The sequence below is a fragment of the Mobula birostris genome, chromosome 7 (assembly GCF_030028105.1).
Source record: "Mobula birostris isolate sMobBir1 chromosome 7, sMobBir1.hap1, whole genome shotgun sequence".
Classification (NCBI taxonomy): Eukaryota; Metazoa; Chordata; class Chondrichthyes; order Myliobatiformes; family Myliobatidae; genus Mobula; species Mobula birostris.
Window position 1 is genome coordinate 30,259,774 of NC_092376.1, and position 23,526 is coordinate 30,283,299.

At 41.8% G+C, this 23,526-nt stretch overlaps 1 protein-coding gene across 2 annotated transcripts in view; it reads right to left on the reverse strand.

Annotated features, from left to right (window-relative positions):
• Window positions 1-2,167, reverse strand: part of LOC140200083 (anosmin-1) — a 202,892-nt gene extending 200,725 nt beyond the window's left edge. For both annotated transcript variants that reach the window (XM_072262829.1, XM_072262827.1), the window contains exon 1: window positions 1,918-2,167. In XM_072262829.1, the coding sequence (XP_072118930.1) occupies window positions 1,918-2,103 (186 nt within the window). In that variant the 5' untranslated portion in view covers window positions 2,104-2,167. The remainder of the gene's footprint in view (window positions 1-1,917) is intronic.
• Window positions 2,168-23,526: the final 21,359 nt, after the last annotated feature.

Below are 23,526 nucleotides of genomic sequence, written 5' to 3' on the forward strand. Positions count from 1 at the left end.
GGAGGCCGAGTTCAAAAGTTTAAGAAATAAGGGGGCATTTGAAAGGGGAGAGGTAATTAGAAACGGGAGCTGTGGCTACGCTGCATTATTCCCAAATCTTTGACTCTCTCTCTCGTCACGCTGTGAAGTTATTCCTTGGAAAGGCAAACCAGTGAGTTAAGACCACAGAGCTCGACATAGAAGTGGCAGTGCATTGCCCACGGCCAGTCTTCCTTTCGGCCCCTAAGCAGAACGGAGAAGCCCGTGCTCTTCTGCCTACTATACCTCGCAATGTTCTGCATTCCGCTGAATAACATTTGGGGCTGTAATGCAGAACATACTCGCTTTATCACAACCGAGTGAATAATGTTTAGGTCCCACAGGGCGCACACTGCTGTAGATTTTCGGCGCCCATTTCATTAGTCCTAGATTTCCGTGTGCATAGATGTTATATGACATGTGTGTTGGGACGGGGGAGGATTTACAACGGTGATTTTACTGGTGCACCCCAGTTACAATTGTGATTCCCCCCCCCGCCATCAACTCGCCCAATATCAGCAGCGTGAATGGAAGTATTCCTAGGAATTTCCCTGCAACGAATCAGAGTGTTTTCATTGATCATGCTGAGTTAAGATTTTTACAGGTTGCTAACTTCTCGCCAGGGTCCAAGTCGGGCACCGTTTTCGCTCTGACGACTTTCTGCCGCCTTCTGTGTCAAAGTTTTGTTAAGAACCGGGGCAGTGGTACAAATAACTTCTTATTTTTGGCAGTACGGCATTATCTGAAACGATTGTTAATAATGTCTCCTCCGTTATTAAGGGTTCACTGGTCTGAAGTATTTCCCCTGTGAGCAGATGCTGCCAGACTTGCTTGGACGCTGCCCGGCATCATTGTTGCTATTTTCCATTCCCATTGTAGGCTTGCGGGAGACACAAGTTACAGAACGTCGAAATAAAAACACACGAGATTAAAAGCGGAGACCCTGACGGCTTCAGGTCACTTAGAGATCTCAACACCCCCACCCTCCGCATTGTGTTACCTACCACCTTGCTCTCAATAAACCGCAGTTACAAGGTGACAGATGCGACATCCGTCACTGAAACGGATAACTTCAGCAACTACCTACTGTCCTTGCTGTAGCGTCGCATCCAAGAAAGGCAGACCTCACCTCCATGGTGAGACTGGGTAAGGTTGGAGAACATGCGTCGGAACGGGAATCATTCTGAATCGAATCTGACCTGGGACGCGAAATAAAATCGCGGCGTAGCATTATAAAATAAAATGCCAATTCCAGAGATGTGCGGTTTCAATAAGTGATAATGTTTCCTTTTTGAAGAAAATTCAGTAACGAGATTTGATGGAATTCCTAACAGTTACGTTCATTATACATTTGCCAGCTTATTTACAAGTGTCCAAAATCTCTGAATTTTACTCCAAAATGTATAAAATGAGAGCTAACTCAGACATTGTGTCGGTTCACGTGGTTTGACACAAGCACCTTCAACCTCTTTTTTTCACAAATGCTATTATACTCAATATTAGCGCCTTACAACGTAGAACGAAGCATTAACTTTCACCTCTTTCAAATGCCGAACTGTAATCCAACTCCATAGCACAAAAAGTAGAGATTGTGTTTTATGAATGAACGGTGCAAGGTTCTCATAGATTAGGTTCAGTTATCATTCCTGTGAAGAGCAGGTGAAATGAAACTCACTCATTTTAAGCCAAAAATTAGTACTTCTGTTGGATATCTCCGATCTTACCTGAACCTGTCTTCAGCACCTAATGAACTCTGCTCGTTCACAGCGAAAGCTCATCAAAACTTCGTGCTGTGTTCAAGCCTCAAGAGCCAAAACAATGGTCGTGTGTGTGTGTGTGTGTCTCTGTGTGTGTGTAGCTGTCTCTAAGAGTTAGAGGGGAGGGAGTTGTCTGATCTACCTGAAAGTTCTTGAACAAAGCTGAGAGACGAGTGATGTGCAGGCTCAGACAACGCGAAGTACACCTAGCTTTGGAAACAGTGTCGGTGGCGAACGATTCCTCTTGCTTGCGACCTGCCCAGCTCCATCCGGCTGTAATCCACAGGGCCAGTGCCACACGGGTAGCCAGTGCGCTGCATCGAGCCATCTGATGCCAGGGCAACACTCCGGGTGGATGTTTCTGCAGCTGCTGGACGAGCCCGTCCTGAACGCGAGCAGTTCTCAGTCTCCAGGCTCACAGCCCTTTCTCAGGCTGAAGTCAAAACTCCTGTCACCGCCTCCCAGAGGCGGCACGAAGCTCCCATTAGCCCAGGGCAGTCTGAATGACAGGCAGGAGGCGGGCATAAAGCGGACTCCCAGTTTTTTTTCTCTCTCTCTCTCTCTCTCTCTCTCTCCACAACACACACACACACACACACACACACACACACACACACATATATATATCAAGGAATGCACTGCAGAATGTGTTTAAAAGTGGAGAAGCGAAAAATACACCAGTTTTAAGAAAGCCACTATTAGTAATCAACCGAGGTGGTTGTAACTCATATCCCTGGGGCATTAGCAAGCTTCAAGACAGGCTATGGTTACAACTGGAACTGGAACTTCAATTACAATTTGAATTAAAGTAATTAAATTATAGAAAATAATTCATTTCAGGCAGCAAGAATCGGGATAAAGTATCGAATGGATCACACAACGTTTCCACAAGAAGCTCCTGCAACAACAAATTTCATTTACATTGTGTCTTTAATGTATCCCAGGGGGCATTGCAAGAATAATATCAAACGACAAATGATCCCTCATTACAACAGCAAACCTTAAGAATAGAAGCAGGAGTTAGACTTTCCACTCCTTGCCTATGAGATAATGGCTGCTCATTTGCCTCAGTGCCTCCTTTCTATAAGACAATATGATTGCATGCACTGTAGGCTTGTCACAAACTCGCATCTCTCTCCCTTGGTCTGGTCCTACCTAAAAATACTTACTGTTTCTTCTTCCAGTGAGACTTCGCTCTCCCAGTCACCTTGTTTTGCTCCTTTTCTTCACAAGCTTCCTCTACCAGATTAGTTCATTCCCTGCAAACATCCACATGGGGATACAGGTCCCAGTTTTATTGTTCATGTCCACTCACCTCTGCACTGGTTCCAAAATCCAGCCATTTATGTTCTGCATTTTTAACACTTTATTCTGCATTCTATCTTTTTCCTTTTGTACTACCTTGATGTATTTATGTATGGAATGAGCATCTGGATTGCATCCAAGCAAAAGCTGCTCACTTTATTCAAGGTTGCTTAATATAATTTCCAGTGCACAAGAGTAAAGGAGAACAAAATGATTGTTACTTTGGATCCGATGCAGCACAAAATCAGACAATAGGATAAAAAAACACAATAAATATAGTACTGTGCAAAAGTCTTGAGCACATAAATATAGTCAAGGTGCCTAAGACCTTACCGAAGGTGCCGAAGTATCGTGTGCTTCTTGGAGTGCAACATCAAGTACATGTTAAACAAATACACGCACAGGCGTCTTCACTCTGTGGGCCACTTCTTCAGAATGAAGACCATCATCCTCAACCTTGAGGGATAGCCACGACGTTATGGGACCATGAGAGGTTGTGTAAGATATGCACTCCCAGGAGTTTGAAACTGCTCTTGCTTCCACTGCTGTGCTGCCAAGGTAAGGAGAATTGTGAGTGGTGTGAGTGCTCCTGAAGTCGACAACCATCTCCTTTTGTAGCCACACATTTTAATTCCACATCCCATTCCCATTCTGATATGTCTATCCACAGCCTCCTCTACTGTAAAGATGAAGCCACACTCAGGTTGGAGGAACAACACCTTATATTCCGTCTGGGTAGCCTCCAATCCGATGGCATAAACATTGACTTCTCAAACTTCCGCTAATGCCCCACCTCCCCCTCGTGCCCCATCCATTATTTATTTATATACACACATTCTTTCTCTCTCCCTCCTTTTTCTCCCTCTGTCCCTCTGACTATACCCCTTGCCCATCCTCTGGGTTTTTCCCCCCTCCCCCTTTTCCTTCTCCCTGGGCCTCCTGTCCCATGATCCTCTCATATCCCTTTTACCAATCGAGGGCCTACTGCTCACAGAATTGCTAAATAAATAAATAAAGTGCAACACCTAGTTCACAGTGGTTCATTTAGATCAAGGAGTAGGAGTTTGTTCACAAAGTTCCGTGAGACAGTAGTGTTGAATGCCAAACTGAAATCCAGAAATAACATTCTGACGTAAGTGTCCTGATTATCAAGGTGTGTCAGGGCCAGGTGCATGACTGATGCTAAGGCATCTGCCGTAGAGTGGTTCTGTTGGTAAGCATATTGGTAATTGTTCAATGTGGCAGGAATGGAATTTTTCTTACCGTGTCATTACCAGCCATTCAAAGCACTTCATATATCTCAGTACATGTGACAATATTAAACCAATTACTTATTAATCGCTAATCATTTACAGTACTGCGCAAATGTTAGGCACATGTAGAAAAATTCTGTAAAATGAGGATGCTTTCAATAATACTGACATTTCTAAATATCAAAAAATTACTATAGAGCAATAAACAGTAAAAAGCTAAATCAAATCAATATTTGGTGTGACCACCCTTGGCTTTTAAAACTGCATCAATTCTCTTAGGTACACGGTTGTGCTGTTTTATAAGAAAATCGACTGCTAGATTGTTCCAAGCATCTTGGAGAACTTGCCACAGTTCTTCTGCAGACGTTGGCTGTCTCGCTTGCTTCTGTCTCTCCAGATAATCCCAGACAGCTTTGCTGATGTTGCGATCAGGGCTCTGTGGAGCCCACCATACCATCTGTTGCAGAACTCTTTGTTCTTCTTTTCACTGAAGATAGTTCTTTATGACCTTGGCCATGTGTTTTTGGTCATTATCCTGCTGCAGAATGAAGTTGGGACTGATCAGATGCTTCCATGATGGTATCATGTGATGGTTGAGAATCTGCTTGTACTTCTCAGCATTAAGGATTCCATTAATTCTGACCGGATCACCAAATCCATTTGCAAAAAATGCAGCCTCAAACCAGCAGGGAACCTTCACTGTGCCTCACTGTTGGCTGCAGAAATTCATTCATATAGCGCTCTCTAGCTCTTCTACAGATAAACTGCCTCCAGTTTGAGACAAAAATTTCAAATTTTGACTCGTCAGTCTCTCTCTTTCTCTCTCCAGGTAATCCCAGACAGCCTCAGTGATGTTGGGATCAGGGCTCTGTGGAGGCCATACCATCTAAAAATCAAATAAAAAGTCTAAGTGCCTAAGACTTTTGCACAGTACTGTACCTCAGTGCTATATTCATGTATGAATCCATATTCCCAGGTTTTCTTTATATTTGAAAATATATAATTAAATGAACCTCTCTTGAGTTTTGTGAGCACATGGCCAAGTAGTTAAGGCATTGGACTAGTGACCTGAAGGTTGTGAATTTGAGCCCCAGCCGAGGGAACGTGTTGTGTCCTTGAGCAAGGCACTTAATCACACATTGCTCTGCGATAACACTGGTGCCAAGCTGTATGGGCCCTAATGCCCTTCCCTTGGATAACATCGGTGGCATGCAGAGGGGAGACTTGCAGCATAGGCAACTGCTGGTCTTCCATACAACCTTGACCAGGCCTGTGCCCTGGAGAGTGAAGACTTTCCAGGCACAAATCCATGGTCTCGCAAGACTAACGGATGCCTTAATTTGTGAGCAAGCTTCCACACCTTTCTTGGGCTGAGAATGGATGGCACAATATAAGCTACTGCCTCAGAGGCATGAGTTCAGTCCTGACTTTGGATGCCATCTTTGTAATTCTCTCTTTGATGGGATTCCTCTGGGTGCTCTGGTTTCCTTCAGCAACATGTTGGTTCAAAGTTCACAGTAAATTTATTATCAAAGTACACACAGTATATGTATCCATATACAACCCTGAGATTAATTTTCTTGTGGGTATACTCAATAAATCCACAATAGAATCAATGGAAGACCACACTAACAGGGCGGACAACCAGTGAGCAAAAAACAACAAACTGTGCGAATACAAAAAAGAAAAAAAAATGAAATAATAGTAATAAATGAATAACCAATAAATAGGGAACATGACATGAAGAGTTCTTGAAAGGGAGTCCATAAGTTGTGGGAACAGTTCAGTGATGAATAAGTGAAGTTAAGTGAAGTTATCCCCTCTGCTTTAAGAGACTGATGATTGAGGGTAAGACCATAAGATATAGGAGCAGGAGTAGGCTATTCGGCCCATCAAGTCTGCTTCGTCATTCAATCATGGGCTGATTCAATTCTTCCAGTCCCCTGTCTTCACCCCATACCCTTTGATGCCCTGGCTAATCAAGAACCTATCTATCTCTTCCTTAAATGCACCCAGTGACTTGGCCTCCGCAGTCACTCATGGCAACAATTCCAAAGATTTACCACCCTTTGACTAAAGTAATTTTTCCACATCTTTGTTCTAAATGGACGTCCTTCGATTCTAGGCCCTCTTGTCCTAGAATCCCCTACCATGGGAAATAACTTTGCCATATCTGATCTATTCAGGCCTCTTAACATTTGGAATGTTTCTATGAGATCCCCTCTTATTCTCCTGAACTCCAGGGAACACAGCCCATGAGCTGCCAGACATTCCTCATGCGTTAACCCTTCATTCCTGGAATCATTCTCATGAACCTTCTCTGAACCCTCTCCAATGTCAGCATATCCTTTCTAAAATAAGAAGCCCAAAACTGCACACAATATTCCAAGTGTGGTCTCACAAGTGCCTTATAGAGCCTCAACATCACATCTCTGCTCTTATATTCTATACCTCTAGAAATGAATGCCAACATTGCATTCGCCATCTTCACCACCAACTCAACCTGAAGGTTAACCTTTAGGGTATCCTGCACAAGGACTTCCAAGTCCCTTTGCATCTCAGCATTTTGAATTCTCTCCCCAACTAAATAATAGTCTGCCCATTTATTTCTTCCACCAAAGTGCATGACCATACACTTTCCAACATTGTATTTCATTTGCCACTTCTTTGCCCATTCCCCTAAACTATCTAAGTCTTCCTGCAGGCTCTCTGTTTCCTCAACTGATCCTCCACCTATCTTTGAATCATCAGCCAATTTAGCCACAAATCCGTTAATCCCATAGTCCAAATCATTGACATACAACGTGAAAAGCAGCGGTCCCAACACCGCCCCCTGTGGAACTCCACTGGTAACTGCTGATAATAGGGTAATGGCTGTTCTTGAACCTGGTGGAGTGACCCCTGAGGCTCCTGTACCTTCTTCCTCCTTTTGTAGCTAACAAATGTAAGTTGGCCCTAGTGTGTAGCTAAATGATACAATCTGAAGGTAATTAATAAGAAAGTAGGGAGAATAAAGAAAAACGATTAATGTAGGATTAGATTAAATGAGTGGTTGAGTTGGCATGGATTCAGTGGGCTGAAGGACCAGGTTTTGTGCAGATCTCATTTGGCTGAATGAAGCTTTGAGAATACCAAAGATTCACATCAGACCCAAATGGCAAACCCTTCATTTGAGACTGTGCCTCTCCCCCAGTTCTACATACCACACCTAAAGTGCAGATGAGTTGTTCAAGAGACTCCTGGGGGCTTATCAGTATTCACTTCTGAGAACTGATGAGGGAGTGTCTTGGCAGAGGATCTCATTGAGCATGTGCAGGTGATTCTAACAAGAAGGGTTAACAATTAGAGGTTCTGGTCCAAATCAGTCCCACAGACAAAGTAGGAAAAGGAAAGGAGGATGATCTCAATGAGTTAAGAAAGAAATTAAGAACTAAGCCCCCAAAAGTAGTAATTTCCAAATTACTTCCTGTGCAACAAACTGTGAAATTAAAACCGATGGATAGCCCAGATAAATATAAAGTTGAATTAATCGTTACAAGGGAGGATTTAAGTTCCTTGATTATTGGAGCCAATACGAAGGTGGTGGAACCTGTACAAGCTGGATGGATTGCATCTCAGTACAGTTAGGATCAATAACCTCATGCATGTGTTTGCATGCATATATAAACTAATATAGATGGGAAGTGCTCTCAGAAAGCTTATTTTGGAAAGGAGAGGAAGAAAGAGTGATTGGGAGAGATAAGTATCATGAGAAGTAAAAACAGAAAGGTTTTATTTTGATAGGACTAGACCAAAGGAGAGAACAAGAATGTCTGTGATGGGTCTACGGTGTCTGTAAACACAAGAAACATGTTAAATAGCGTCAGTGAACTATAGGACCAATTACCATGAAGTCTTGGCAGTAACAGAGATAGGAATGTTAAAAAAAAAGGATAAGAATGAGTTTTAAATGTTTCTGAGTACACAGTGTAAAAGATAAGATGGAAAAGCAAGAAACAGTAATGATTAAGAGGGAAATTAAACAACAAAGTAATGTTTCTTGAAACATTAGCTGTTCTCTTTTTCCAGTTTTGATGAAGGCTCTAGACTTTAGGTTTCTTTTGAGTGTTGAGTGTTTCCAGCATTTTCCATTTCTATTTCAGTTCGCAGCATCCTTTTTTTTTACTTTAATTAGGGAGAGTTTTGCAGTGCCAGAGAGTGAGAACGAGGATACCCTAGAATGATCAAGGACAGAATCTATTCAGATTCTATTCTTTCGACTCTCCAGAACCAGCTGCTTGTTCCTGTTTTTGCCTGTATACAGTAGCTGTCACCCATTACCTCTCTGCCTGCAGTTCTTGAGCAGAAGGAAGATATCTCATACCAATTATAGAGAGTCCTGGTGAGACTGCACCTGGAATATTGTCTACCAGCTCATTCTCCTTAACTAGCAGAAGCATTCCTGCAAAAGGAGTCCAGCAAACATTCAGCAGACAGCCCTATGTGGATTCTGATTACAGTCAAGAAACAAGATGACACAATTACATTACTGGATCCATTCTCTGTCCTCTGCCATTAGATTTTTGAATGGTCAATAAACCCATATACACTATCTCATATATTTTAATTTTTGCTCTTTTTATGTTATGTATTTATATATTTACTGTAATTTGTAGTTTTTTTATTATGTATTGGACAGTACTGCTACAGCAGAACAACGAATGTCATGACCTATGTCAGTTATATAAAACCTGATGCTCATTCTGTAGTGGGAATAATATTGGAGAGAAAGTGCTGAGAGAAAACAGAAAGATTTCCAAAAACCATCGAGTTATTATCATAGGGGGCTTTAACTGTCCAAATACCATCTGGGATAACTGTAGCATAAAGGCAAGGAAGAGTTTCTGATGTGCTTTCAGGAGAACTTTCTTGGACAATGCATTTCTGGCTTATTAGTGAAGATCGCAGTGCTGGACTGGTTCTCAGAAACAAGTCAGCACTAGCGGAGCAATTATCAGTCAAGCAGCAAGCATAACAAAATGCAAAACTAAATAAGTGGAGAAGGGACAAATTTAAAAGTATTGAAGACTGATCTGATCCAGGTCAAGGGTATTTAAACAATGGCAGAACTTAAAGAGGAGATATTTCAGCGACACTATAGGCTCATTCTCATGAAGGAGATGAGTAGGAAGTTAAAGCCAGGGCCTCTGGATGATTGAACTGAGAATTAAAGAGCAGTTGACAGATATTAACAAAAGTGACAATGAGGCCAATTATTGAAAGTACAAAGGGTAGTGAAACAAAGGATCATAAGAAAAGAATTGCAGGAAACATAAAGTGAATCTAAAATATTTTAAGGGAAAAAGTGACAAGCTGGTCAGAGACCAAACAGAAAGGATACTCAAACTGGCATAGTTCAAAGTTCAAAGTACATTTTATTCTCAAAGTACGTATACTTTACACAACCTGAGATTTGTCTCCTTATAAGCAGCCATGAAACAAAGCACCCCAGTAGAACCCAGTAAAAGCAAAAGAAGAGCATCAGGCCCCTAATGTGCAGAGAGAGAGAAAAATCAAATTGTGCAAACAATAAAGCAAACAAACAGCATTCAGAACTGAGGTTCACCACGCCAGGCATCATTGCAGCTGATTCAGAAGTCCATTAGATGCAGGGCACAGCCTTAGAGTCAAGCAAACCCCACAGAGAAGCCAGCTGAACCTCTGACCCTGATCATTTCAAACTGGCCTGGACCTAAATCGTCCAAACCTCGGGTCATTCCTTACCCACAGGCTCAGGCTCCACTGCCTTGATACGGCCAGTACTTGACTTTACCTATTCAGCTCAGCTCTTAAATCAAGGACATTACTGAATATTAAATGAATACTTGAGTGTTTATCAGTCTTTACCAAGGAAGAAAATGCTGTTGTAGTTTGAGCAAGGAAAATGGAATTGAGATTTAGATATACTGGCTGAAGTGAATAGGTAGATAAATCACTTGGTTGAAATTACTGAGGGAATATGAAGAGGAAGTTCAGAGGATTATCTACGATCTCCCAAGCATCAATAGGTTTAGGGGCAAAATAGTTATACGAATAAATACTAATTACAAACTATTCAGTTTAAATTCAGTGGTGGAAGAAGTTCCAGAAACATTGATCAAGAAATGAATTGCAGTTACTTTAACAAGTGTTGATTGACTAGAGATATTGATAGAGGCAAATGAAATGTTATTAATTTGATAAAGTTTTTGATGAGGTGACAGACAGAAGAACGTGGTGCACACAGGCTTCCAAAACAGGCTTGATGAAGTACTAGAAAGCAGACTCGTCATCATAAAGTCCATGGAATAAAAGGGTTGTAGGCGCATGGAATGAACATTTGCTAAGTAATAGGAAAATGAGCAATGGAAAGAGAAAGTTTACAAGGATGTTGCTGGGACCTGCGGACCTGGGTTATAGGGAAAGTTTAAATAGGTTGGGACTTTACTCCCCGGAGCGTAGGGGAATGAGGGAAGATTTCTCAGAGGTATACAAAATTATGAGGGGTATAGATAGGGTTGACGAATCAGGCTTTATCCACTGAGGTTTGTTGAGAAAAGAACCGGAGGTCATGGGTTAAGGGTGAAAGGTGAAATGCTTAAGGGGAACCTGAGGGGAAACATCTTCACTCAGAGGGTGGTGAAAGTGAAGAAACAGCTGCCAGCAGAAGTGGTGGATGTGGGTTCAACTGCAACATTTAAAGGAAGTTTGGATGGGAAAGGTTTGGAGGCCTATGGTCCAGGTGCTGGTTGATGGAACTAAGCAGAATAACAGTTTTCATGTACTGGAGGGGCCAATGGGCCTGCTTTTGTGCTGTAGTGCTATATAACTATAACTCTGTGAATGAAAGGCAATTTTCAGAGTAGAAGGATGTATAAAGTGGAATTATCCTGGGTTCAGAACGGGAACAATTGTTTTTTTCCACTATATATTGGAAACAATTATTGTTCCAGTACTGCTTTGAGAAGCTGGTTGTGGCTAGAATTAACTCTTGTCTCAGCGAGGACCTGCACCCACTGCAATTTGCCTATTGCCACAATAGGTCTACGGTGGACGTGATCTCATTGGCTCTTCACACGGCTTTGGATCACCTGGACAATACAAACACCTATGTTAGAACGCTGTTTACTGACTACAGCTCAGCATTTAACACAATCATTCCTGCAGTTCTGATCGAAAAGCTCCAGAACCTGGACCTCTGTATCTCCCTCTGCAACTGGATCCTCAGCTTCCTAACCTAGACCACAGTCTGTTTGGGTTGGAAACAACATCTCCACCTTGCTGACAATCAACGCTAGCGCTCCTCGGGGATATGTACCTAGCCCACTGCACTACTCCCTCTACACCCATGAACGTGTGGCTAGGCACAGCTCAAACACCATCTATAAATCTGCTGATAATAAAACCATTGTTGGTAGAATATTAGATGATGACAAGAGGGCGTAGAGTGGTGAGATATACCAGCTAGCTGAGTGGTGTTATAGCAACAACTTTGCACTCAACTAATTGAAGACTTCAGAAAGGGTAAGACGAGGAAACATACACCACTCTTCACAGAGGGATTAGAAGTGGAAACAGTGAGCAATTTCTAGTTCCTGGGTGTCAATATCTCTGGGGATATAACCTGGACCCAACATATCGATGCAACTACAAAAAAGGCACAAAAGCAGCTATATTTCATCAGGAGTTTGAGAAGATTGGTATGTCTCCAAAACTACTCAAAAATCTCTACAGATGTACCGTAGAGAGCATTCTAACCCTGGTATGGGAGGGGTTGCTACTGCACAGGATCAAAGTAAGCTGCAGAGAATTGTAAACTTAGTCAGCTCCATCACGAGCAGTAGCCTCTGTAGTATCTCAGACCATCTTCAAGGAGCAGTGCCTCAAAAAGGTGGTGTCTGTCATTAAAGATCCCCATCACCCAGGTCATGCCCTATTACCAATGATTCAGGAACAGCTTCTTCCCCTCTCTCATCAGTTTTCTGATTGTACATTGAACCCATGAACACTACCTCATTACTTTCTTATTTCTATTTTTGTACGACTTATTTAATTTAACTTTTTATATATATATACTTACCGTAATTCACAGTTTTTTCTCCATTGTTATCTATTACATTGTCCGCTGCCACAATGTTAACACATTTCATGGCAATGTCAGTGATATTAAACCTGATTCTGATTCCGATATATTAATATACAGGGTGTCAGGGAGGGGTAGCACCTCTGGTGGGGGAACATGTCGCGTTCTTTTCAAGGCGGTTAGTCTACCTTTGGTCCCCACCTGGCACTCAGCTCTCACCTGTGTCTCCTCGTAGCTGTATGCATGCAACAAAGGCCACACCCCGGGCAACGGCTTCGACAAGCCGGCTAAACCAGGTGAGGGTAGTCGACGGGTCTCAAACCTTCGGTGAGATAAAGAGTTGTCTATCCCAGCATGTGAAGGCAGACTCCGGCGGATTGAGCGGACGAGACCAACGGAAGGTCCAATGATCAAGAAGGTGGTCTCTGCAAGTGTCATGGAACGTGTAGAGCAGGACAAGACACAGAAGACATCCTGGTCATCCACTGCACCTAGTCCCATCTCCAGCCATCTCGACTCTGTCTTGCCACTGGATCCAGATGGGAATTGGGAAGAGAGAGTGAGGCTGACGCTGCACAACTCTCCCTCACTTAAATCCAAATCAAGCGCTTATCTTGACACCATCATAATGGTGTTGAGGTCCTCATCGACGTTAACGATGGACAAACAACAACATACAGCGTATAATCACCAGGTTTTCAGATGACAGAAAAAACTTGCAGGCATGGTGAACTGTAAGGAGGAGATGTAGACAGGTTTATGTAATTGGTGGAAAGTTGACAGGTAAGAGGTGGCATCAAGAAATTCACCACATTACCAAAAACAGGAAAAGATAATAGCAGCTTGAGAGCACAAGAATTTAGAGGGTTTTTTTTTGCGCTGTTCATTGAAAGAGACAGAACAGGTTAAGAAAGTGGTTAAGAACCACAAGGGAGAGATTATGAGTCATGATAAACTTGATTGGATGTGCAGGATATAATTAACAGGTGTGAGTCATGAGGAAGTCAAGATGAGTTTTTACTAATTTAGGAATGATTTGAGATGCAGAATAGTTCTAAAAAGTGTTTCCAGGTGTGAGGAGCTTTAGTTATGTGGGTAGACTGGAGAAGCAGGAATTGTTTCCCTTGCAACAGAAGAGGTTAAGGAGGTCTTAAATAGTTAGCTAAAATTAACAAAACAGATAAACTGTTTCAATTTGAAGAAAAGGTGCTGCGTAAAGACATAGAATAAAGTTCACTACCAAAAGAACCAAAAGTAACATGAGGGCAGCAAGAAGTAAGGGGATAGAATGAATAATGGGGGTTGTAGAGAAGGAAGATTCAATTATGCCATTCAAATGGAAGATAGATAATACCTGAAAGGAAAGAATATATAGGGTTATGCGGAGAGTGAAAGACCATAAGACATAGGAACAGAATTAGGCCATTCTGCCCATCGAGTCTACTCCACAATTCCATTATGGCTGGTCCATCATCTGTCTCAACCCCATTCTTTTGCTTCTCCCCATAACTTTTGACATCTTTACTAATTAAGAACCTATCAACCTCCGCTTTAAATATACTCAATGAATTGGCCTCCCATAGTTATCTGTGGCAATGAATTCCACAGATTCACCACCGTCTGGCTGAAGAAATGACTCATCCCTGTTCTAAAGGGGCATCCCTCTATTCTGAGGCTGGGCCCTCCGGTTCTAGACTCACCCACTATTGGATACATCCTCACCACATCCACTCTATCCCGGCTTTTCAGTATTCAATACAATATTGGAACTAATGATTGCTAGAATGCTCTTACATAGACCAGATGCAGATTTCTCAGGCTGAATAGCTGTCCTCCATGCTATAATCATTCTGCTGTTCTGAACTTACTCTTGTATTCCTATTCTCCTTTATTACACCCTTCCTGATTGTTATGTGCAATCAACTAAGAGTACCTGCAGATTATGGGATCAGACAACATCCGACGCCTGAAGCTTGGCCTCAAAAATAAGCTATTATACTGGCGACAACTGTATGGGTAGGTCCTGTCTCCAAAATCTAGAACAAGTCCTAGCCAGTTAATCATTCCCTGTCATCATTAATGTTGCTTAAGTTGTCATTAATAGAGTCATTGTCCAAAGCACTGCATTTCAGAGGCAGACTGAGATAAAAACTGGATTGAAGTGTCAGAGACCCCTGGTACAGCTGAAGTGAATGGGAATATAATCTATTGTGTCATGAGTCGTACTTTACAGGTTCTGGTTATTGGGCATCAGGTATTCCAGCCCCAGGAGATCTCAGTCAGAGTTCCTCTGGACAGTGCCTTATGCCCATCCATCTTCAGCTGCCTTGTCAATGCTCTTCTTTCCATTGTGCTAGAAGTGGTAACGTTGGCTGACAATGGATCAACATTCAATTTGTAACACCTCAGAAAAAATTACATCACACGCCTGCAAGCAGCAAGACATAGAAACGTTCAAGGAGGAACTGAAAAGTGGCAAGCAGTATTTGGGCCGCACAGATCCCATTTAATGACCCTCGTAGATGAGAGATTATCTTTATTTGTCACATGTACATCGAAACATACAGTGAAATGTGTCATTTGCATCAAATCAAATCAATGAGGATTATGTTGGGCAGCCTGCAAGTGCCACCATGCCAACACAGCATGCCCACAACACACTAACTTTAACCTGTACATCTTTGGAAATGGAAGGGAACCCACATGGTCACAGGGAGAAAGTACAGATGGTAGCGGGAATCGAACCTCAATCTTACAGCTGCCACTGTAAAGCATTGCGCTAACTGCTGCGCTTCCATAATGCCTACGTGGAAGGGAGTGTCTATTACCTATATTCCCATTATTATTATTCAGGGGAACCGTCATTTACCAGAGATTTAAATGAACTGGCCATATAAATAGTGTGGCAGTCGTGCAAGTCTGAAGTTGTGTATCCTGTGGCGAATGAGTCACTTTCTGATTCCCTGAACGCTGTCCGCCATTTTTCTGGCACAGGAGTGTGAGGAATACCCTTCATTTGTCTAGGCGAGGATGGCTCAACACCCTCCAGGATAAAGCAGCCATCTTGACTGACTCACCTCAAACATGTCCTTCGAGTCCCATTGCACTCTGACTGTGGTCTGTATCATCTTAAAAAAAAATCACTGCAGCTGGTTCCCAAGAGTTCTTTGATAGCATCCCTCAAACAAATGACTACCACCATCTAAACAAGGGCAGGAAGTAATGGGAACACCTCCAGTTGAAGGTTTCTACTCATCCTAGCTAAGAAACGTAGGACTCTTCTTTCCTCGTCATTGGCTCTCAATCCAGAACCTCCCTTTCCAATAGCCCATTTAGGTAGCTTCAGAGATACAGTGGTTTAGCACAACAGCTCATTATAACCTCTCCAGGGCAGTTTGGGCAACTAATGATGTCTTTTCAAACAAGATCCACATCTTGTTAAAATATCATTATAAAGGAAACTTATTTTAACATCATTGTCTCTTCTCCCTCCTCCGATCAGACAAAAGATACAGAAGCCTGAAAGCACATATCACCAGGTTCAAGGACAGCTTCTATCCCACTGTTATAAGAACATTGATCAGTCCCATAGTAAGACACGACGGACTCCTGACAGCACAACCTACCTCTTTGTAGCCTTACACCTTATTTGTTTTATTTTTATTTAATTTTACTTAGAGATACAATGTGGAACACACCTCTAAATGAGCCACACTGCCCAGCAACACACCTGTTTAACACCAGCCTAATCACAGGACAATTTAGAATGACTAGTTAACCTACTAACTGTTACATCTTTGGACCGCGGATGCCAGATCACCCAGAGGAAACCCACACATTCATGGGGAGAACGTACAAACTCCTTACAAACAGTGCCCGAATTGTCTGCCTGCCCTGCACTTTCTCCACAGCTGTAATGGTATATTTCGTTTATTATTTCTCCTTGCACTTCCTCACTGCCCTCTCGTGATGAAATGATCAGTGTGGATGGCATGCAAAACCAAGATTTTTACCGTTATCTCAATACGTTTGACAATAATAAAACAGTTTACCAATTTTATGAATAGATAGAAAGGTTTGTGTTAAGTAAATCACACTATCCCTCACCATCCAGGCCATTGCCATTGGGAAGGGGTACAGGAACCCTAGGTCCCACACCACCAGGTTTTGGAACATTATTACCTTTCAGCCATCAGCCTCCTAAACCAGCATGGAAAATTTCACTCACCTCTACACTGACCTGATTCAACAACCTATGGACCCTCTTTCAAGGACTCTAAAACTCATGGTCTCGATTCTATCTATCTATTTATTTATTTATTTATTTGGCTTTCTTTTCTGTATTTGCAGTTTGTCTTCTTTTGAACATTGGTTGTTTGTCCATTCTTGTGTGTAAATTTTCATTGATTCAGTTGTGTTCTCTGTGTAAACGCACAAGAAATTCTCAGGTTAATATATGGTGACATATACAGACTTCAATAATAAATTTACTTTGAAATTTGAACAATCAAAAGCAATGAAACTAGATTCAATTACTTTAAAAATTGAGAAATTAATTTCTCATGGTACATGGAGCTTAGAAAAATAGGGGGCTGTAGGTAAGCCTAGTAATTTCTAAGGTAGGGACATGTTCGGCACAACTTTGTGGGCCAAAGGGCCTGTATTGTTCTGTAGGTTTCCTATGGTTCTATTAAAAGCAAAGATTCATGCATGTGGGTAGCAAATCCTTCCTGCATTAACTTATGTTAAACTTAACTGGCATCTTACTCCATAGTACTGCCTGCACAAATTATATATTTTTAGAATATATAATCTAATTTCAACAATATTCTGAATAAATGATATAACTACACTATGTATGGAAAGTACACAGATCACAGAATGCCATGAGCCCAACAAGTTGCCATTGTTATTTCAGTCAATTACATTCACTAAGTATTCTCAGTTAAGTAAAACTTATAGAAGCCACTCACATAAAATGCTTGAGGAACTCGGCAATCTGAATTTCTCCAGAATTCTGTGTGTGTTGCTCAAGATGTCCAGCATCTACGGAAACATTTGTGTCTAAAAAGCAATTATTAGCCAGCTGGTCGTCAGTTTATATTTAGTATTGCAACAAGTAAATCTTGTTAATATCATTTTCTGTTTGGCCATTTATGATCATGCCATTTGAATTCAGTATTTTTCAGATTAAGTATGTATTTCATTGATCATAATGTTTAAAATTACATCTATGAAAGCATTACTTCAGTGTGGCCTTCATTTAGCTATGGTGTTGCACTTGGGTGGTTGTGACCATGAGAAAGATTCAGATCAAGTGGTTTCTGGGTTAATGGAGCATTAGCACAAAATGCTAGAAATACGCAGTAAGTCGAGTCGAGCAGCATGTGTGGAGAAGGATCCAAAACTGGCATTATAGGTCAATGTCCTTCTATCTGGAGCCAGGCAAGAAGATGGAAAATGAAGGAAGGAGGGGCATAGAAGAAAAAAGGATAGAATAGAAAAGGACAGGGACAGAATGGGACACAAATAAAAGGGAAAGCAAATTATGTAGAGAACAGGTGAAATCAGGAGGGGAATGTGGTCAGGCAAACAGTAAAGGTGTAACTAGCAAAGCTGGGCATTTATAATTGGAATAACGTCTTAGCAGGTATGGGAGTGAGCTTCTAAATATTCTCAAAGGGGTGAACTTAATGTGCATTGAGAGTAGGGAAGGAATGGGGATGGAGGAGGGGGGGAGAAATTACTCTGTGAATGAGCTGGAACAGAACAGCTCAATTTTATTCTGATTTTGGCTACGGCCACACTAGACCAGATAATTTTGAAAACGCCGGTTTCGTGTAAAAACGATCGGCATCCACAGCAGGTGTTTTTGAAAATACCTCCGCCCACATTAAAATGGGTATTTGGGCGAATCTCCTCCTACTGGGCATGCGCAGGACACACCTACAGAAAACAAGCGAAGAGGAAACAGTATACTTGGTGCGCGTTTGTCCAGTTACAGACTAGAAAAAACTTTGCCAAATGACAGACAGCTGTTGGCTCTCACACAGGAGGACTTAAAGATAAAAGAACAAATACTGGAGCGTAAGGAGGCAACCGACAGGGAGTTCACGGACAGTATGACCCGGCTGATGACGAACGTTGAAAAACTGACTAACTTTGTGGCGGAAGGATTTGCAATGATGAGGAATATGATGGCTCTCCCCCCCCCCCCACCCCAGTACTTTTCACCGCCACAATACCAGCCTCACAGCCACTACAATAGCTACACATACGGACACACAGACCTCCGGGTGGCCCCACCAACATCTTCCCCACTCCCACAGAGGTCACCCTGGAAACATTTCCTACAGCCATAGTGTCTTCACCGATGAAAGGGACAACGGGTCTTTTAAAACCTCCGGTTACCCCATACGCACTACAACGCCCAACCGGCGTTTTCAGATTTAAACACTCTGGAGCGCGTTTTAGAAAAGCTCCGTTTTTGGGGGACGGAAACGCCATTTCAGTGTGGACAGAGGGTCAAACCAAAGAGAAAAAGCTTCGGTTACGGATTTATCTGGTCTAGTGTGGACGTAGCCTTAGAGAGGAGGGTTGTGTGTCAGATCTGACTGGCTCATCAGCAAGGTTGGGTAAGCAAACCAACATTAATGTTGCCTCCCAGGCCGATATCGCAAGCACTGAGCCTCTCATTGCACTCAGGAATGCAATCATGAATGATGGCCCAAAATCAGACACTCTACTCTGAGCTCCATGACAACAAGAGATGGCCAGGAAGCAGAGGAAATGCTACAAGGGTAGTTCCAAAGCTCCTTGAAGTGATGTGACACCTTCACTTACTCAACTCGGACCTTAACCACTGAAAATTGAGATGAACCTTAATGACGGCACTTCAGTGTCTTGAGTCTCTTCATTGTGGGTATGTGGAGGCGCAGCAGGGCCAGTGGAAGGAACAGACCATGTCTCATGTGCACCAACCAGCTTCCCTGTTCATGCTTCCTACTCTACTAATGCCAGTACATCTAAAGCCAAAAAACTGAAGGCAACTATGTCATTCCTGTCCTCAAAACACAAGGGGTTGGATGGGTTCCTGGCCAGCCATCTACTGAGGAGGAACAAGATGGGGGTTGAGAGGTAAGGCTGGTGATATTAGTTTCTCCTAATTTCTTTGTTGCTACTGTGCCAGCTCAGTTGGGCAGGTTGTAATCGTCTCCAGCAGGGTTGGATAGACATCTGAGAGTGAATTTACACACCATGATTAAACTAACTCTTTAAGCTCAAGGGAATGCACGCTAAATTTATGTAACTTTTTCTTATAATTTATCCTTAAGGATTCTAGTGAATCTACACCTTACCCCCTCTAAGGCATTCTTAAAGTTAAGCCAAATCTTGACAGTGTATCTATAGTTGAAGTCATAAGTTTACATACACTTAGATTGAAGTCATTAAAACTCATTGTTTAACCACTCCACAGATTTCATATTAGCAAACTGTAGTTTTGGCAAGATGTTGAGGACATCAACTTTGTGCATGACATGAGTAATTTTTCCAACAATTGTTTACGACAGATTATTTCACTTTTAATTGACTATATCACAATTCCAGTGGGTCAGAAGTTTACAAACAAATCAAAAGAAATCAGCCAAGGCCTCAGAAAAAATCATTGTAGACCTCCACAAGCCTGGTTCATCCTTGGGAGTAATTTCCAAATGGCTGAAGGTACCACATTCATCTGTACAAACAATAGTACGCAAGTATAAACACCATGGGACCACGCAGCCGTCATACCGCTCAGGAAGGAGACGCATTCTGTCTCCTAGAGATGAACGTGCTTTGGCGCGAAAAATGTAAATCAATCCCAGAACAACAGCAAAGGACCTTGTAAAGGTGCTAGAGGAAACAGGTGGACAAGTATCTATATCCACAGTAAAACGAGTCCTATATCAACATAACCTGAAAGACTACTCAGCAAGGAAGAAGCCACTGCTCCAAAACCATCATAAAAAAGCCAGACTACAGTTTGCAAGTGCACATGGGGACAAAGATCCTACTTTTTGAAGAAATGTGCTCTGGTCTGATGAAACAAAAATTGAACTGTTTGGCCATAATGACCATCGTTATATTTGGAGGAAAAAGGGTTGAGGCTTGCAAGCTGAAGAATACCATCCCAACCGTGAAGCATGGGGGTGGCAGCATCATGTTCTGGGGGGTGCTTTGCTGCAGGAGGAACTGGTGCACTTCACAAAATAGATGGCATCATGAGGAAGGAAAATTATGTGGATATATTGAAGCAATATCTCAAGACATCAGCCAGGAAGTTAAAGCTCGGTCGCAAGTGGGTCTTCCAAATGGACAATGACCCCAATTATACCTCCAAAGTTGTGGCAAACTTGCTTAAGGACAACAAAGTCAAGGTATTGGAGTGGCCATCACAAAGCCCTGACCTCAAACCGATAGAAAATTTGTGGGCAGAACTGAAAAAGCGTGTGCGATCAAGGAGGCCTACAAACCCGACTCAGTTACACCATTTCTGTCTAGAGGAATGGAACAAAATTCCAACAACTTACTGTGAGAAGTTTGTGGAAGGCTACCCAAAATGTTTGACCCAAGTTAAACAATTTAAAGGCAATGCTACCAAATACTAACAAAGTGTATGTAAACTTCTAACCCACTACAAATGAAATGAAAGAAATAAAAGCTGAAATAAATCATTCTCTCTACTATTATTCTGGTATTTCACATTTTTAAAATAAAGTAGTGATCCTAACTGACCTACTACAGGGAATGGTTTCTAGGATTAAGTGTCAGGAATTGTGAAAAACTGAGTTTAAATGTATTTGGCTAAGGTGTATGTAAACTTCTGACTTCAACTGTAAATGCAATCTTTCCTAAAATCTTACAATGCAAGAATTATTTCCACACTCTTTTTGTTTCTGCTTATAATTATAGACAATGTGCTATTGTACTTTCGATTATTTTTGCTAACATCTTTTAGGAGACTGAATGATTATACACATTAAGCAACCTCCAACCATGTTACCTACAGATCGTGCTTATGAATTGATTTGCCAGCATTCAAAGATTTAGATGCTAAGTGGAATGCCTGTTATATACATTATTTTATCATGTTACTGTTCATCTGTACAAATGAGTTATTTTAAAACACAATTTTAAGTTATGGTATATAAACTATACACAAAATTGGGCAGCATGGTAGTATAGCGGCTAGCACAATGCTATCACAGCTATCAGAGTTTGGAGTTCAGTTCCAGCATGCTCTGTAAGAAGTTTGTATGTCTATTCTGTGAGTGCATGGGTTTCCTCAGGTGCTCCACTTTCCTCCTACAGTCCAAAGACCTGCCAGTTAGTGAGTTAATTGATCATTGTAAATTGTTCTGTGGTCAGGCTAGGGTTAAATGGATGGGTTGCTAGGCGATGCATCTTGTTGGGCTGGAAGGGCCTGTTCTGTGCTGTATGTCCAAATAAAAATAAAATATCCATTGTCAGCGATGATCAATAAAGGAAAGTTCAATACAATAACTCCAGCACAAACTATTGACCCTACAGACAGCAATGTAAATTGTAACCATTTGATCTTTGTGTGTATCTATGATTAATTATCCAGACCACTGCTGAGTGCCATCTAAACATGACTGCTCCCATTGTTGTTCACGCCTGAGCCAGGTCAAAACAAGACGCATTCCAAAAGAGGACAAATCCTCGTGCTTTTAGAAAGGAAAAATGTAAACACAGCATAGCACATAATGCGGTACATCCCTCATCATGTTACTTAAAAATATTATTTTTTCTTTAATCTTTATTTCATTATGAAAAGGACATCAGAGAAGGTGGATGAATTTTCATTCACCATGACAGATACACTTGCATCAACTTGTACATCGGTGTGAACTATGAATTTTCTATCTGCGGCTGAGTGTTCTGATGAGTGCGGGGAACAGCAAAAGCAGACACAAACCATCAGATGTGTTTTTAATCTCAGCAATGGCTGCAACAGGCTGCACAAACAGATGAATTCTGATGTGCATGATTGACAACCCTGCTAAATGACTGAGTTGACTTACACTGCCAACCTTAAGCAAGACATTTGACTTCACAGGAGTAATTGCAACCACAATAGTAACACAGCTCTGAGCTCTGTTTATCTCTCTGGTATTCCTGATTGTTTTCTGTTTACTGTTTTGACTGTGAAGATCTGACCTGGTGTTTATTTCCTCCTCTAATTCCATTCTGAGCAGTACGTACCTTGTGTTCATTCGACATCGCTCACTCTGTTTTCCCATAGTAACAATAACTTTGCTAAGTCAAGCAGTGAGGAAAATTTGATATCCTCTTCAAGCACTTTACACCAATGTTATGCTGTGCATCCTTCAATTACCTACAATTTTATATCTTGATTTAGATTGGAAAATTCACATTTTATGGCAAGTTGTCTCAGGCACATGCACAGAGTCCGAAGCATAGAACCGTATAGCACGAAACTAATCTTTCAGGCCACCGGATCTACACTACCACCTTACCTGTCTACACTAATCCCATTTCCCTGCATTAGGGCCATGTCATTCTCTGCCTTGCCTATTTAAATGTCTGTCTAAATGCCTCCTAAAAATAGTAATTGTATCTGTCTCCACCATCTTCTCCAGCAGCATGTTCCAGATATTATCCCTCAGATCACTTTCTTCTCACCAGATAACTATGCCCAACACATATCACATGCTGAAGGAACTCAGCAGGTCAGGCAGTATCTATGGAGAGGAATAAATAGTTGACGTTTTGGGCCAAGACCCTTCAACAGAACTGGAAAGTAAGGGGACTCAGCCCAAAATGTCAACTATTTATTCCTTTCCATAGATACTCCCTGACCTGCTGAGTATTTTGTGTACTTCGCTCCGGATTTCCAGCATCTGTAGAATTGGTTGTGTTTATGATATAACTATGCCCTTTTGCTTTTGATGTTCATACCACAGGAAAAATAAAATGACTGTCTAATATATTTATGCCTCACATAATCTGATATACATCTAACAGGTTACCACTCAGCATTCCTCGCTCCAGGGAAACAAGCCCAAAC